The 17,724-nt window shown below is 45.6% G+C and overlaps 1 protein-coding gene across 1 annotated transcript in view; it reads right to left on the minus strand.

Annotated features, from left to right (window-relative positions):
• POMT2 (protein O-mannosyltransferase 2) overlaps positions 1-17,724 on the minus strand; it is a 425,522-nt gene that overhangs the window by 141,645 nt on the left and 266,153 nt on the right. Inside the window, exon 16 of the mRNA XM_078659955.1 lies at positions 4,713-4,784. Within this exon, the coding sequence (XP_078516081.1) occupies positions 4,713-4,784 (72 nt within the window). The remainder of the gene's footprint in view (positions 1-4,712; positions 4,785-17,724) is intronic.

Here is a 17,724-nt window from a genome sequence, read left to right on the forward strand (position 1 = left end):
AGACCTGGGTGACTTAGATGACAAGGACTGGGAAGAAGCTAAGTTGCTCCCAAGGATGGTGGAGATTATATTGAGGCTGCACTTAGTACAGTACACAATCCTCCACAGGGTCTATTATGACCAGGCCAGATTACACAAAATTGGAGGGGCTGTGTCACCACATTGTCTGTGATATAGGTAACAGGACGGCACATTCTACCACACACTATGGGAATGCCCAGTAATTACAGTATATTGTAGAAACATAACAGACTAGCTGGCTATGATTGTCTAAGGGACCCCCCAGGCTGTTCTTAAGTATGTCCTCCTTGACATTCCCATAGAGGTGGATCTCCCGAGAGCCTGGCTTCTCTTTTGCAACTTGAGCTTGGCAATGGCGAACAGAGACCTGGCCAAGCACTGGGGAGCGCCTGAACCGCCCACCCTGGAAGAAGGGAAAATAGGGATGGACCTCTACACAACAGCAGAGAGAGTCACATATAAGACTAGGGGCTGCCCCAAAAAGTTTGCCGAGATCTGGGGTCCTTGGCAAACATACTATAGACTGGAAATGATTTATAGAGATAATGAGCTCTCACCGGAATGACTATAACCTCACTTCTGTACCTTTGTGCAAGCTTGCATATATTTTAATGATCACTAGAAGCCCTAAGTATTACACTACCTGTACCGTATTGCCCTCTGTAATTATGATTAGTTGACGACTCAATGTGACTAACTGTTATGGTTCACAAATAAAAATATCACTCCCCCCCCCCACCCCAAAAAAAAAAAAGAGTCCGAGGCTAGTTTGCAATCTTGTGTTGGTATCCAAGGAATGGGCTGTGTTGCAGTGCAGTTGCAGTACATTGCAGTGTTTTCATTGTGTAGAAGATGCTCTTTGTGAACGCATTGGCATGTGGTATTAGAGACAGATCCGAGTCCATGGTTAATCCTAGGTTCTTAATTTTCTTGACATAGGTGGCGGGGCATCAAGCTCCTTGGGTTTTTGTCATTGTCCACAGGTCATGCTCGCGATCTCTGTGTTGTTGAGCTTTAGGTGGGTAATTATCATCCATGTTTCTAAATCACAGAGACAATCAACAAGTCTTAACTTGTAGAGGTCTTCTGGGCTATTCATTCTAGAATGATGCGAGTATCATCTGCATAGTTTTAACATGTAAGGTTGAATGATCAGATCAGGTCCATTAAGAGGGTAAGGAAAATGATGAATAGTAGAGATGATTGACCCCCAAGACAAGCTACAAGGTTGTGTGCGAGAGGCAGATATGAAAGGTGGAACACCAAGCTCTGTATGTTATTGAGGTATAAGGCAATCCACTGGAGAGAGTTTTCTGATATTCCGAAATGATGGGAGTCTATGTAGTAGCATCTGATGGCGAATAGTGTCAAATGCTGGTGATAAGTCCTAAACCAATAAGGTATTCACTATGTTCTTGTCCACTATCAGTTTTAGGTCGTCCCATATGGATGCGAGGGCTAACTGTACCCTTTGTTGATCTGAATCCAGATTGTTGATCCAACTGGAAGTAATTTTCTCTAGTAGAATTGGAGAGTTAAGTAAACTGTGCTCTTTGAAATAATTTACATAGGAACTGTAGATTGGCCTGAGGTTTCCTGGATTGGATGGGCCGAGGTTCTTCTTTGTGAGAAGTGATCTAATGGAAGAGTTCTTTAGCTTAGGTGGGAAACATCTCAGTTCCAGGTATTTGTTTAGTATGCTTCTAGCTACTTCCCCTACATAAACTGTGCGAAATATTTCTGTGAAGATGTTTGGGGGGCTGGTTCTGCAGGTGATCCTGACGGCCTCTTTGAATTATTATCAGTGGATTGTTATGAAGAAATGACAGTGGTGAAAGATTGTGGTTGTGCATGACTGAGGGGGTGCGTCATGACATTTTGTCCTTAAGGTAGTTTACAATCTTTTCCAATTTAGAGATCAGTTTCATGGAGATTTTAATGTAGAAGGCCTGTAATCTTGGGTCTGCATTTTAGCACTCCTGGTTATGGAATTCTGTTAGAATCTTGTGGATTTCCTTTGATGGGCAGTCACCCAGTTATGCATGGGGACAGGTTTTGTCTTTTTGTGCTTCTAATGGTTGCTGCTTCTTTGTAAGCTATGCTATAGTAATGCAGTACATGTCTGTCAATATGATCCCTTTTTTCCCTGCACTTGCATTGCAGGGTGCTGTGTTGCGTCTTTAAGCCTTGTGGTCTTCTTTTGGATGTCAGTCACGGTAGTGGTAGAAGGTGTGTATGTCATAAAGTTGAATACGGATAGGTGTTCTTTGAAGAAGGGAGTTAAGTTCTAGGAGGTCTCTTTTTCTTTGTCTTGGGAAGCAAGTATGATGTCCAGTGTGTAATCTCAGAGTGGGTTGGGCCTCATTCGATTTGTCGTAGGTCTCAAGATCAGATATAATGGCAGGTGGCTGTAGTCAAATACTTTTTGCCAAACCAAGTTTTGAGGTCTACTGGAAGGTATAGATTGGAGTGATATAGTAGAGTCTTGGTTACTGTCTCTGGGAGATGTCCTTATATGTGGCATTACTGGGAGGCAGTCTATAGCTCAAGAGGAAGTAACAAGCAAAGGCTAGAGAGGGACGACATCTCACCAGCCAGGATGCAGTCTTTGATGGTAAAGTCTTCAATGTGAGATATTTGTAAAGATTTCTTGTAGGTGCCTGCTAGGCCACTTCCAAACCTGCTAATATGATTTTTGTTGATGATGCTGTATTCTGGTTGTATAACATAATGGCATGTAGGTGTGGATTTGTGGCTGAACAACATTTCTGTGCTGAAAGTAAGGGGGTTGCTGATTCTGATAGCAGATCAAGTATGCTCTGTCAGATCTTGTTCATGGATCTTGCATTAAAGGGCAGCCAGTTTAGGTGTGGTGTCTTTATTCTCTTGTTGCGATGATGCATCAAGGATGTGGGAACTAGAGTGGATTGAGGCAGGGCATGTGGAGTATGGGTACTGGTCAAAGGGTAGACTGCTCTGCATGAAGCCTGGGGTAACACTGGACGTGGGCTTGTTTGTTAGAGAACCTTGGGTTTCCTGGGCTGGGTATGGTTTTGGAGGTATTTGCAGTAAGTTGTTGTGGAGGAGCTGCAGGTTTACATAGTGGGTTGAGTGAGTCGGTGTGTGGAGGTATGATGCAACTTAGGAAACTAGAAACTAGGTTCTTGGTGAATTGCCGTGGTGTTACATTTTTTTATAATAAATGGTGTTGTTATAGTCTACTGTTTTAGCTCAGCTCTTCTTGTAAGTGGGTTGTACTTAGTAATTCCCTAGAACCCAGCAACACTTTTCCTCACCTTGTGGATGTATATGAGGTACACATTACTGGTAGTTGCCTACAACTGTTGCAAGACGTGCTGAGTGGTTGCTTACCTGTTCTGGTCCTAGCTCTTTCAAGGCCCAAATAGGCAGCAGCCTTAAACCAGCAACCTTAACTTGGATGCCCTAAAGATTCTGTCTTAAGTAGGTAAGAAGGCCCTAGATATCAGGTGACATTGACTAATGGAAGCCCCAACTCTAGCAGTCAGATGACCTGGTCCAATGAGAGACCTACTTTTGGTGGTCAGGAGAACTTGTCTAATGGGAGCCCTAGGAGTCACAGACTGGCATAGCTATTGAAAGATCAAACTTCAACTGAAATACACACAGCTTCCTGCATGGAGCGCTGTTACTAGAAAACCCTACTTGGCTTGGAAGAGACAGGAAGAGGAAAATGGCAAGTAGATTCAAAACTGTTCCAAATGCTCAAAAGCTCTTTTTACACTCAACACACGTGTTTTTTTAATGTCTTTTTTAAAAATATATTTCTAAATAAACTAACTTGTTTGGAACAGAAACTCAAGGCGCTGCTAATAAAATAAACTTGATGAGTAACTGCTTTCTAAAGATCATGCAACCAAACACGGTACCGCAGTCCTCTGCAGGACACCACCAAAAATTCAAATCCTGCAAGGTAAACTGTGCCTTGCATTCTCTCAAGTCTGATAAATTATTTCTTTTATTAGTGAACTTACAGACAACCAAGATAACATTGTGCCATATAATTCGACATATTTCACACTTAGCACAGACAATAGTGATCATTTGCATGTAGGGATCACTCCTTGCAATGATACGTCCCGATGCAGGTAATGTACCTATGAATACGTTAATGATTCTCCTCAGCTCCTTTAAGCCGGAATCCTTGAAAAGGTGCCCATATATCACTTGGGTGAGAGGCTGCAGGTAGAAGTTCTGCATAGGTTTCTTAAATTAAGTATTTTTAACATCACTAAAGGTGACAGCAAAAACTCTAGTATGAAATGCTTATAAAAAAAGTTATCGCATGCCCCAAACACTGCACCCCCTCCTTGTATTCATCACATACACGCTTCAGTCTCAACATGACTCCACAACATACTACTGTTGCTATTCTTGAAATCCTGCTGCTACATGAAAAATTCTCACTGAAAAAGGGCTCTTTTGCTTCTGGATCCAGACTCATGCTATGCTTCTCATTCTCTTAGGCTAGAAATGAGATGCAGTGGGATGGGCATCCTTTGTTTACATTGTTTGATACCCGACTATGGATAGGAGGTGTGATGGCCAAACTTGGATCACATTACTAGACGTCCTTATTGGAAACAGAGAAATCTATTGATGTTGAGTCTGCAAGTCCACACTTAAGAGTGCTAAGGTGGGTAATGTCTCACCTGGTAGTTGATTGGCCAATGCCAGGGCTTTGAAGTCACTTCATTTTCCTTAGGTTTCAGGCCGCTGTTTGCCTACAAGAAGGAACAGAAAAGGAAAAAAGACCCAGAGAATATGATAAATAGGTTGGAGGCAAAATGCAGACTAATATATGTTTCCAATTATCTACTACTGCTTCTTATAATGTTGTAAATAACACACATTAACTATAATAGGGCAACCCTGTGTCCCTCAGAACCTGGGTACATACGATAATTACTCCAATGTGTTCTGTCGGGTTAAACAATTGCTTAATATCAAAGATAAAGAATCACAATCAATTACTTAAACCTTGTAAAATAGCAGGATAAGTCAGAACACACCAAACAAAAGATCATAGTTGATATGTCGTGTTTTATATATCCATTAAGTGTCTCATGGTATATATGGCTGTTACACAGTAAACTCACATATAGTGTGGCAGGGTTACATACATATTTACAACAAATAACCCATACAAGAATCAAGACAGAATACGGGGAAGTTTTGAAAAATCTGTCCTTTTAATTTCATATATAACTTGGCTGTTCAACAAATAAATGCTTTGACTGTTCTCTCTACATTGGTATCTTGTGTCTTGCTGGTCTGGCGCCGGGAAACCCTTTGTGGGTAGCTATGCGCTTTACAAGTGCTATAAAATAAATAAATAAATAATAAAATATATAGTTCAACTGACAACCAGTTTTATCCTCAACAATAGTTTCAAAGGTGTTGTGCCTCAGGACATGGTGTGGCTAAGTATTGACATTTCGCCCCAGGATGTATGTGTCAATTGTAAAATATCACGGGGGTCTGATGTTGTTCAAGGAAGATTGGATCAAATAGATAAGATACAGGAAGCTTGAGTACAGATAGAGTTAACTAGGCTGAAATTTATTAAATGGGATGTTTACGCTAAAGGCAAATTGTAGCCTGGAAGTTTCACCAGTGGCAGTGCATTTGTTAGCACTTTTGTGTAGGAAAAGATCACTTTCAAGCGGAGTAATTGGCATTTGGTTGAATATAATATCTTCATTACATTCATTCCCGGCTACAGATAGAACTCAGAGAATTAACTCCAACAAATGAGTTCGGGAAATCAATGGCTCTCCACAAACTGAGGGAGGGGAGGGGAGGAAAGAGGTCAATTAGAAGATGAGGGGGTTAAGAAAGAAAATGTCATCTAGAAAAGAGCAGCACACTATTAATTCTCTGCAGAAAAAGTATATAAGAAAATCATTCTGTGAATACAAACAAGCTTATATTGATAAGGAATGGATAAATATTATGAGATGTGGAAGAATGGTAAACCTAACCATTTTTGGAAATATATTAACAAACTGAATGGAGTTAACAGTGGTAGAGGCTGTAGCTCAATTTCAGAACAAGAGTGTATAGGTTACATCATGCTATTTTACGTGGACTCAAAATGTAAAAAGAAACAACATATTGGTGTTATTTTCCAAAATTGAGTATGTCCATTTATGTCTAGGAAATTTATAGACACGATAAAGGGCACAAAGGCACAACATGCTCCAGGCCCTACTGATATTCTTTAAACAACTGCTCACATGGAAGCTGTAAATTTGGGCGCCCTGCCTTTTCCCCGTTTCAAAATAGGCTTTGAATCATTACTGAATCCTGTATCCCGGCTATGCTCTGCCCTGCATCCCTAATAAGAATGTTCATGGTTTGGCCTCTATCTAGGAAACCGGGTTATTTTAAACCATTGAATTCTCCACTACCAAATAAGATTAAGATAGGATCATGAAAACATCAGGACATTCGCCTTACTTATTTAGAAGGCAATTTATTGTAACATTATATGCCTGTTTTATGGATTATAAATGCACAATTAATGAGGCGCCCACAGGGGTGTCATTAAGAAAAAAAAATAGGTGATCCCTGACTGCATATTGAGGGCCACTTCAGCTGGTGAAAAGTCAAGGGAGGTCAGACTAATCATTTGCCAAAAGAATATGTAAAGGCCTGAATCAGGTCTGTGTTTTGGGTTCTTTTCTGTATGGTTTTTACACTGCAGGCATTGGGGCATGCCCTATCAGAAGTTAAATCTTATTAAGAGGCACCACCCATGTGGATATGTAGATATGATCATAGTAGACCAAACCGCATTAGGGGTTCTGTATTTTTCTAACTTAAAAAGAGAGCAGTAGTAAATCAAGAAAAAATAAATGTTACTTTTAATCCTAGTTCTGCAAGGAAGGAATCTTCATTGACGACACAAAAGTAGAATATTCCCCTTTGACAGAGGGCATCCTAAAACATGTCAAATCCTCATATTAGGAAGTATGTTTAAAAGAGGTAAGATCTAGCATTTATGAATACAGGTAAGCTCTGTTGCTTATTCAGACTAATATTTGTTCTGAATTCCAAATTTTACATGTATGGAAGCACTATAACACCAGTTGTTCATACTGCTGCACAGAGAATCCCTAAGGTCAAAAGCATAAAGTTGAATAGAGGAAAACATTAGCATGATAAGCAGAATGCAAAGAGAAGATGAAAACAAAACATGCAATGTTTAGGGAGCGAACAGATTACACATCCCAGTAGGCTATTTATTAGCATTTACATGATAGTATCAGGTCTTTCTAAGGAATAAATTCCAATGTAAAGTTAACTAAGACCTCTTTTCCACTGAAAAATAGACTGGGGAGAAGTGAGAATTGTTCATGTTTTTAATGAAAAACCCTATGCTTCAGAACTACAATTACAGGTAACATTTACTTGTGCATCATTGAATCTTTATGAAACCTAAGTAAGTCAACCTGTGGTATCTAGGTTTAAAAGGCGAATGAATGAGGGTTTCTCATAAACTGTGATATCTCAGCTAAAGAGGTTTCTGAGGGTGGATTGATCAACTATTGCAGCCATTCTGAAGTAGAAATCTAGATATAAATATTAGGTTAAAGCATGAATAGATTTCAATGTAGCTGCACTACAAATGTCTGACATGGGGACATTTCTCCACCAAGTAGCTGCCCCTGCTTTTCCTCTCACTGAATGTGCTCTAGGTTTGAAAGATAAAGACTTGATGCCAGTAGGTAAGAAAGTGAGATGCAAGACAAGCAATTTATAGATGGAATTTTGGGGTATGCTAGATATGATCAAAAAGGACCATAACTAACAAAAAAGGATGGTGACACATCCTCAACTCCTTTGTTCTGTCCAAGGAGACTTTCAAGACGTGTCTTACATTTAGAGAAAGAAAAATCTCTCTGCCAGAGAGAACAGGTTATTGGAGAACATCATCAAGGGGAATGTCAGATGTGTATGAAAATTGGAAACAACCTTTGGCAAGAATGAAGGGCAAATTTGGCTTACTGCTATACCTAAGTGGAAAACAGTTTGAGGATCTACTGCTGAAACAGCTAGTGGTCAACTTACTCTAAAGATTGATGTAATATGCACAAGTTAAGTGGTTTTCGAAGAGAAAAGATGCAACAACACATGGGATTGGAGGTTTCAACAAATAGACCTGTTTGCAATATCTCAAAACACAAAATGCACAGACAGTGATGGTGGAGTATATACGGAAGATGAATCAGTGTCTGAGATGTCATCCCTACACCAAGACTTTAATGCCTTTGAGTGCTACATTTCTTGGGATGGTCTACAAGAGATGAAGCAGAATGGTGACACTCTGGAAAGGGTACTGATGGCACGAGAAGATGGAGAAAAAACTGGGTCCACAACCAGCATCTTCCGGATAAGAGACATCAAAATGTGTCTTGGGACCATCCATGGTTTTGGTGAAGAAGATGAGGTGAAGTTATTCCTGGATGGGGCCCTCATCAGGGATCTTCATCCTTGGAGGTCCGGTGTCTAAAGGAGACGCTTCTGGAGACGGTGACATGCGTCTACTTGAAGAGTCACAAGCTACTGTCAACGTCGAGTACCGTTATGCTAACTTTCAATACTGAATTGGTAATTTCATCTGCCTTCCAGTGATAAGAAAACTATTTTGACGTTGAGAAGTGAGATAATTGTCTTGCCGGCATGTTATGTTTCTTCCTCCTAATGACACCAGAGTCTGTGGCATTAGGCACACCTTTTGCTTTGGAACAAATGTAGATCTGGCTGCAGAGGCTGTCCACAAAGGGAAACAGGTCGACTAGGCAATGGCGGTGATGACAGTGTTTCTTTTTCTCCTTCCCTTGGATCTCTCTCTATGAGAATCCTTTGGAGGTAATCAGCCTATCACAGTAGAAGGATGGCCTCCCTGGCCATGCTGCAATATTGTTGCTTTACTTCCTAAATCATGAGGTATTTTAGTTTCCCTCGGAGGTGAATTACTGCTCTCAATTCCAGGCCAGATTTTGCCACAATTTTACAGGAATCAAACTCCTTTACTGAATGTGAGGGTGAACAACAAACCACACAAAAATTAAGCAGTTCAAATGCTGCCTTCTTCCCAAACAAGCGGCAGTTCACAAATAGTGAAGGCATTGTTAAAACAAATTCCACTTAAAATTTTTAAAGTTGGGAACGCTTCAGATGTATTCAAAATGTTGACTAAAGTGGTGAAAACCCTCACAAAACAGGATGCCAAAACAATGGGAAGTCTATCATGGTAGGCATTTGGGACAGTGCCCTTCAGACTAGGAGAAGAAGAGTGTTAGCCTGGCTTCCTGCTCTTCCACTACAGCATCTGGCAGCAGAGTAGTCAGTCCACACACTATAAAATGCTCCTGCAAGAGTGGGCATCTTAAGTGTTGCCCATATTTCAAATGCGCAATGTATTTGTGAGGCGCAGATAAGGGCAGGTGGGTGCTAACAAAAGCAGCAGCACATCGGCTCACTATAAACCATGACCATTCAAGGCACACTCTTACAGATCTTGGTTCCTCTTTTCATTGCCAGAATGACAGACTGTCAGAAGGTTGGTCAATGAAAAGAGGAGGTGAGTTCTAGGAAGTACAGAACGAGATGCAGATACTCATTCTTGTGGGCCATGTCCCTCACCACTGTCAGGGTTTTTACACCTTTAGCTGCCTTCTACTCCTCTGCCTCAAGGCCTGCAACTATCCGGGATCGCTTCTGTGTGCTCTAGCAGCTCCATGTCTGTGTTCAGCACAAGAAGTGTTCATGGAGGTGAAGAGTTGCACCAGGGAACTGTCCACCTCCTGCGCTATGATGAGGCCTAGCACTACAAGACTGTTCTTGCCAGAGCTGCATCTCTATTCCCACACTTCAGCCTCTATCTGCATCAATAGACAAGGAAAGAGATTTGGTATCTACTAATATCCAGAGTATACAGCTACACCCAAAGAGATTAGGTAAGTGAGAATGCCCGATCTTGATGTGTATCTTTCAGATGGATTTTGCTGTCTCCAGGGAGGATTGACAGGATGTTTTCAGTTTGTCTTAGTATTCTGCCTACCATTTTTCTTACATTTAACTTAGTCCTTTTGCACCTTATAAATTCTTTGTGTAGCAGTATGGTAAGCTGGTGCTTCAATGCTGTGTTTAAAGTTAGGAATATGGAAAAGATTTAGCCTGCATAAGCTACAGAGGTTTACTTGACTTTGAAAATGCTAGATTTCACCTCTTTCAAATGTACACCCTATAATATTGATTTGAAATTTTGTGGTAACCCTGCATGAGGGTGTATATGTATTCTGCAATCCATGACAACACCACACCAGGACCGGACATCGCCATTCTCCAAGGATACAAGATTTCCAGGAAGGACCACCCCTACCACCCGGGAGGGGGAATCGCCATCGTCCACAAATCCAACCTCCGCCTGAGCACACTCCCTGACGAGCCCACAGACCTGATGGAACACCTTCACTTCAAGATACTGGCCAGCCCTACCACCACCCTCCGAGGAACCCTCATCTACTGACCCCCTGGACCCCCGCGGACTTTTCGCCGACTCCATCACAGATATCATCTCCCCGCATGCCATTGCGTTCACCAACTACACACTACTGGGAGACCTCAACTTCCACCTAGACAACCAACTGGACCCCAGCACCACATACCTCATTGACAACCTCCACAACATTGGACTCTGCCAGATCGTGACCGAACCCTCAGCAGGACACACCCTCGACCCCCTCTTCACAACGCCATCACCTTCAGCCACACCACAAACTCCCATGGACTGACCATTGATGCGTCCACTTCACCCTCAGAACACCCACGATCCACAGACACCTGCACCTGCTCCCACGAAGAAACTAGACCAGAATCACCAAAGACCAGCTAACCTCATCACTCAGCAACTCCACCCCAACCATTGTGGAAAACGACGACCCCAACACTGCAGCCCGAACCCTGCACAGATGGATCTCCGACAGCGTCAACACGATAGCCCCCCTTAAGAAAAACAACAACACCCACACCAAGAAAGTCAGATAGTTTGCCACCGAACTTCGAGAGTCCAGACGCACTTGCCGCCGCCGCGAAAACGCCTGGAGGAACACCAAATCCACAGAAACGTACAACTTGAGAGCCGCCATCAACGCCCACCACCAACTCATCAGAAAAACGAGGAAAAAAACGATTGAAGACAGAATCTCTACTCACACACACAACAGCAAAGAACTCTTCAACAGCAAAGAACTCTTCAACATCATCAAGGAGTTCACCCAACCCACCAGCGAGTCCACTGACATCCCTCCCTCACAAGACGTCTGCGACAAACTCCGCACCTTTTTCCACCACAAAATCAAGAGCATCTATGACAACTTCGACGAAGGCCAACGCACTGAACCCTCACCAACCACCCCAGACACCCTGACGCCAGCGATCTCCAACTGGACAGCCCTCAGCACCGAAGACACACTGAAGACGATGAAGTCAATCCACTCCGTGGCCCCCACCACATTTTCCACAGAGCCACCGACACCATTGCACCCATGCTCTGCCACACCATCAACCGCTCCCTGGCAACTGCCACGTTCCCCGACGACTGGAAACACGCAGAGGTCAACCCCCTCCTGAAGAAACCCTCGGCGGACCCCACCGACCTAAAAAACTACAGACTCATCTCCCTGCTCTCGTTCCCAGCGAAAGTCCTTGAGAAAGTCGTCAACAGCCAACTTGCCACATTCATCAAAGAGCCCAACATCCTCGAATCCTCCCAAAGCAGCATCAGAAAAAACCACAGTACGGAAACCGCCCTCCTCGCTGCAATAGACGACATCCGCACCCTACTGGACAAAGGAGAAACAGCAGCCCTCATCCTCCTCGAACTCTCAGCGGCATTCGATACAGTCTCTCACCGCACCCTAATACGCAGGGATCCAAGACAAGGCCCTCAACTGGAACTGCTCCTTCCTCTCCGGCAGAACGCGTTGGGTCAGACTCCCCCCTTTACTCTCGGACCCTACACCTACCTCCTGCGGAGTCCCCCAGGGGTCCTTCCTCAGCCCTACACACTTCAACATTTAAATGTCTCCGCTCGCCCCCATCGTCAGAACCTATGGACTCAACATTGTGACATACGCAGACGACACCCAACTCATCCTCTCCCTATCCAACGAACCCAATACCGCCAGACACAATTTTCGAGAAGGCATGGAAGCCGACGCCAAATTGATGAAAAACAGCTGCCTACAACTAAACACCAACAAAACAGAAGTACTCATCATGGGCCTAAATCCCGACGCAATGAACGACACCAGGTGACCTCGCCCTTGGAAGCCCGCCCACCCCCACGGACCACGCACGAACCAGGAAATCATCCTGGACTCCGAGCTCAAAATGGACCGCCAGATCAACTCCGTCTCGTTCTCCTGCTTCCACATCCTCCGCCTCCTATGTAAGACCTTCAAATGGATCCCCCTCGAACACAGAAAGACCGTCACTCACACGCTGTTCACCAGCAGACTCGACTACAGCAACGCACTCTACGCAGAATAAACAAAAACCTAACCCGCAAGCTACAGAACAGCCAGAACGCCGCTGCAAGACTGGTCCTTGACCTGCCAAGACACTGCCACATCTCCCAGCATCTGCGCACACTCCACTGGCTCCCCATCGAAGCTAGAGTCACCTTGAAGAGGCTCACTCACGCCCACAAGGCCCTCCACGACACCGGACCAGCATACCTGAACAGCCGACTCAAATTCCATGCACCCCAAAGGACCCTACGATCTGCCCAGCTCTCCTACGCTGTGGTCCCCCGCACCAGAAAGACCAGATAGGGAGGCCGCTCCTTCTCTTTCCTCGCGGTCCGAGCCTGGAACGTCCTGCCGCTCCACCTCAGATAGACAACATTGCTCCCCATCTTTGCCAGAAACCTGAAAACCTGGCTCTTCAACAGACCCTCCTTTGATGGACTGTAGCCTGCTAACCCCCCCCCCCCCCCCCCCCCCCCCCAGCGCCTTGAGACCCTTATGGGTGAGTAGTCACACTCAACAAACGCCTGGTTGATTGATTGAGATCAAGGAAGATCCTAGGATATAGAATCTGCAGTGGTTGTCGGCAAATTGTATAATATATAATCGAAGGGGGTACAAAGTACAATTAGGATGCCATAAGTTGATGGTAACTCAAATGGCTGGAGACATTTTCATGTACACCCACACCTACCCTCTCTCACGCCATCCTTTTTTTGCTATTTCAGCTAAGCTGATGCATTTCTAAACCTACATTCAGTCTTCTCTGAGAAACTGCTAAGCCAGAGCAATATTCAGCAACAAACAATTCATCTGTCCCAGTTTAGAATCTTAGAATGATGGTAGCTTTTCTTTCACATGCTTCTGTTAGGAGGCAGGGTTTAAACGCTCTGATATACCTAGAGGCTGATTGTAATATGAGGTGAATAAATCTATGGTCTGAGATTTAGGCCAAACCATTTCATGAGTTACAGTGCAGTGAATCTAGGGAAGCTATGTCAATTGTACAGATATTTAATGCTATAATCAAGTAACATGTTAATTGATCTTGGGAGTTAGACTAAGATAATTATATACAGAAGAGAGCAATAAAGTATTTTGGATCCCTCACCCCCTCCCTGTACACTTGAGTAAATATGTATGCTGTTCCATTAGGTGTACTTTGTTCTCTATTGTTCCCACCTCTTTCCTGAGTTTAATTCTGATCAGGCTTGTGTGCTTTTTCACAAGATAGTGATGTATGGTGGCCATTTAAGATCAAGCCTGAAATAGTTTTACACTTGAGTTGAATTTGTTCAGCACTGCACAGAAAGCCCTATTTAATGATTTTGAGTCCTTTCTTTTCTGCTTCTGGATTTTCATTCAGCAGTAAAAATCAGTTAAGTTTTTGGATGAAGCCTGTGCCTCTTTGAATAAAGGTCCCCTGTATAATGGTGTTTATTTCTAACTTGATGTAACACTGCGAGTGGGTGTAACCAGTTCTAAGCTTCTATCCGGTGTTGATTCCACTTCCCATCATTATATTGTTCTTAAAGTAGTTTTCATTTTAGATGCTACTAATGTATTGATTGAGGATCTTTATTAAAAATACCAACGAAACTGAAAGTGGACAGAAGTTGAAGTATGGCAAGGAAAGTTATAATATAATGATCCAATTCGACTATCCTTGGACTACCATGATTATTTTTTTTTCCATTCTGCTCAACAAGTTGCAAGTCCCCTCAGGTGTTTTTATAATTTTAAGAAGAAAAGAGTACAGAAAATGTGCACCTATGCCACAGAGCACAGCATGACTGCTGGCCCGCACCAATCTATAGAAAGACTGACAATTGGTGGCAGGTGAGGTTCTACTGAGGATCACAGTATCCTTGGGTGAGGCTTCTACAAACCTTCACCGGGTAAAGCACATTCAGTTCTTTAAAAGTCGGATTCTTCATATACGTAATAAATTGTGGCATAAGGGTGACAAATAGGTTTATGAGAGGTGTGAATAGTGTCCTCCTCGAGGGCATAGTGCATTGGACAAAGCAGGTTTCCTTGTGAATGCGAGATTCCCTTGCAGCTTCCCCCCAGAGTGTCATGCTGCAAATTCGGTAAGTTTGACAAAACCACATTCCATCCCTGATAAGCATGATTTAGGTGCAGGACAAAGTACTGGTCAAAACTATTTTTTTGCTTTTGACAGATTTGCCTGCAAACCAGCCAGGCAACAAACTACTTACCAGTTGAACTCTATGGTCCATAAGAAAATAAGTTACTTACCTGTAACTGTAGTTCTCCAGCATTGGTATCTTTCATTGATTCACATGCTTGAAACATTCCCCGTCGTCAAAGTGGTACATAGAAAGAAGCAAGTAATAACTTTAACATTGAAGTCAATAGAGAAAAACATTTACTTTAATATGGCGTCCTAGTCATTAGGAATGGACCAAAGTTTGGCCAATCAGGCGACAGCACCCTTTAGAACTCTCACCACAGAGGCTTCAAGCTCTCAGATTTCATAGCACAAGTGAGGCATTAAGATTATGGAATAGCTAGGGGAGCCTCTACGGGGTGGAAGGTGGGTCGCATGTGAGTTTATGAAATCAATCAATCAATCAATCATGCCATTTGTATAGCGCACTACTCACCCGGGAGGGTCTCAAGGCGCCTGGGGGGAGGGGTATGCTACTGCTCGAACAGCCAGGTCTTGAGTTGTTTCCTGAAGGCGAGATGGTCCTGGGTCAGCCGAAGGTGGATGGGGAGGGAGTTCCAAGTCTTGGCAGCCAGGTAAGAGAAGGATCTTCCTCCGGCGGTGGCTCTTCGGATGCGTGGTGCGAGGGCGAGGCTGGTGGACCGTAGCTGGCGGGTGGGCGTGTAGGTCAGGCGGTCGTTGAGGTACTTTGGGCCCAGGTCGTGGAGAGACTTGTGTGCGTGGGTGAGGAGCCGGAACGTGATCCTCTTGTCGACGGGGAGCCAGTGCAGGTTCCTCAGGTGGCTGGAGATGTGGCTGCGTCGGGGGACATCCAGGATGAGTCGGGCGGAGGCGTTCTGGATGCGCTGGAGTCTTTTCTGTAGCTTGGCTGTGGTTCCGGCATAGAGGGCGTTTCCGTAGTCCAGTCGGCTGGTGACGAGTGCCTGGGTGACAGTCTTCCTGGTCTAGGTCGGGATCAAGCGGAAGATCTTGCGAAGCATACGCAGGGAGTTGAAGCACGATGAGAAGACGGCGTTGACTTGTCTGGTCATCGAGAGGGAGGGGTCCAGGATGAAGCCCAGGTTGCGTGCGTGGTCGGTTGGCTTGGGTGCGGTGCCCAGGGCTGGGGGCCACCAGGAGTCGTCCCAGGCGGAGGGCGAAGATCCCAGGATGAGGACTTCCGTCTTGTCCGAGTTCAGTTTCAGGCGGCTGTCCTTCATCCACTCGGCGACGTCTTTCATCCCTTCGTGTAGGCTGGTTCTGGCGGTGTCGGGGTCTCTGGTGAGGGAGAGGATCAGCTGGGTGTCGTCGGCGTAAGAGATGATGTTGAGGTTGTGCTGGCGTGCGATGGCTGCGAGAGGTTTCATGTAGATGTTGAAGAGGGTGGGGCGGAGTGAAGATCCTTGCGGGACGCCGCAGATGACTTCGGTGGCCTTGGAGCGAAACGGGGGGAGGCGGACTCTTTGTGTTCTTCCGGCGAGGAACGAGATGATCCACTCCAGTGCCTTCTCTTGGATACCGATGTTGCCGAGGCGCTGGACTAGGGTGCGGTGGCAGACCGTGTCGAACGCAGCGGAGAGGTCCAGGAGGATGAGGGCCACTGTTTCCCCCTTGTCGAGCAGGGTCCGGATGTCGTCGGTGGCTGCGATGAGGGCGGTCTCGGTGCTGTGGTTGGCTCTGAAGCCGGACTGCGAGGGGTCGAGGGATCCGTTCGTCTAGAGGAAGGCGGTCAGCTGTCTGTTGACGATCTTCTCGATGACTTTAGCAGGAAAAGGGAGGAGCGAGATGGGGCGGAAGTTTTGGAGATCGGTGGGGTCCGCTGTAGGTTTCTTCAGGAGGGCGCTGATCTCGGCGTGCTTCAAGCTCTCCGGGAAGGTGGCGGTGTTGAAGGAGGCGTTGATGATGTTCCGGAGTTGGGGTGCGATGGTGGAGTCGGCCTTGTTGAAGACGTGGTGTGGGCACGGGTCGGTCGGTGATCCGGAGTGGATGGTGTTCATCGTGCGGGCTGTGTCTTCGGTGGTCACCGTGGTCCAGGTGCGAAGGGTGGCGGTGGGGGGCGTTGGTTCGATGGTTGGGTGCGTGGGTGGGGCGCCGAAGCTGTTGTGGATGTCGGCGATCTTGCGGTGGAAGAACGAGGCGAGGGAGTCGCAGAGGTCTTGTGACGGAGTGATGTCGTTGGTGCCGGTGCTGGGGTTGGAGAACTCCTTGACGATAGTGAAGAGCTCTTTGCTGTCGTGGGCGTTGTTGTCCAGTCGTTCCTTCAGGGATTTCTTCTTGGTGGTGCGGATGAGCTGGTGGTGCTTGCGGGTAGCGTGTTTGAGGGCGGTCATGTTGTCGGTGGTCCGGTCGAGGAGCCAGGCTTTCTCGAGGGTGCGGCAGGTCTTCTTGGAGTCCTTGAGGTCGTCGGTGAACCAGGATGCCTTCTTGCTTCTGGGTCGGCTGGGAGGGTTCTTTAGTGGCGCGAGGTCGTCGGCGCAGGCGGTCAGCCACTGTGTGAAGTTGCGGGCTGCTTCGTTGGGGTCCGTTGTGTTGGCGGGTGGGCTCTGGCTGAGGGAGGTGGTGAGCTGGTCTGCGGTGATCTTGCTCCAATTCGTGTGAGGTACCTGTTGCGGGTGGTGGTGGTGGGTTGTGGATCTTTTGAAGCTGAAGTGGACGCAGCTGTGGTCGGTCCAGTGGAGTCCGGTGGCTGAAGGTGATGTACGTGCTGGAAGAGAAGACGGGATCAAGCGTGTGGCCGGCGTAGTGGGTGGGGGTGTTGACCAGTTGCTTGAGTCCGAGGTTGGCAAGGTTTTCCAGCAGGGCGGTGGTGTTGCGGTCCTTGTTGTTCTCCAGGTGGAAGTTGAGGTCCCCGAGGAGGATGTAGTCGGTGGAGGGGAGGGCGTGCGGGCTGATGAAGTCTGTGAAGTCTTCGCTGAATTGTGTGCGTGGTCCCGGGGGTCTGTAGATGAG

Source organism: Lissotriton helveticus, chromosome 9 (assembly GCF_964261635.1).
Source record: "Lissotriton helveticus chromosome 9, aLisHel1.1, whole genome shotgun sequence".
Lineage (NCBI taxonomy): Eukaryota > Metazoa > Chordata > Amphibia > Caudata > Salamandridae > Lissotriton > Lissotriton helveticus.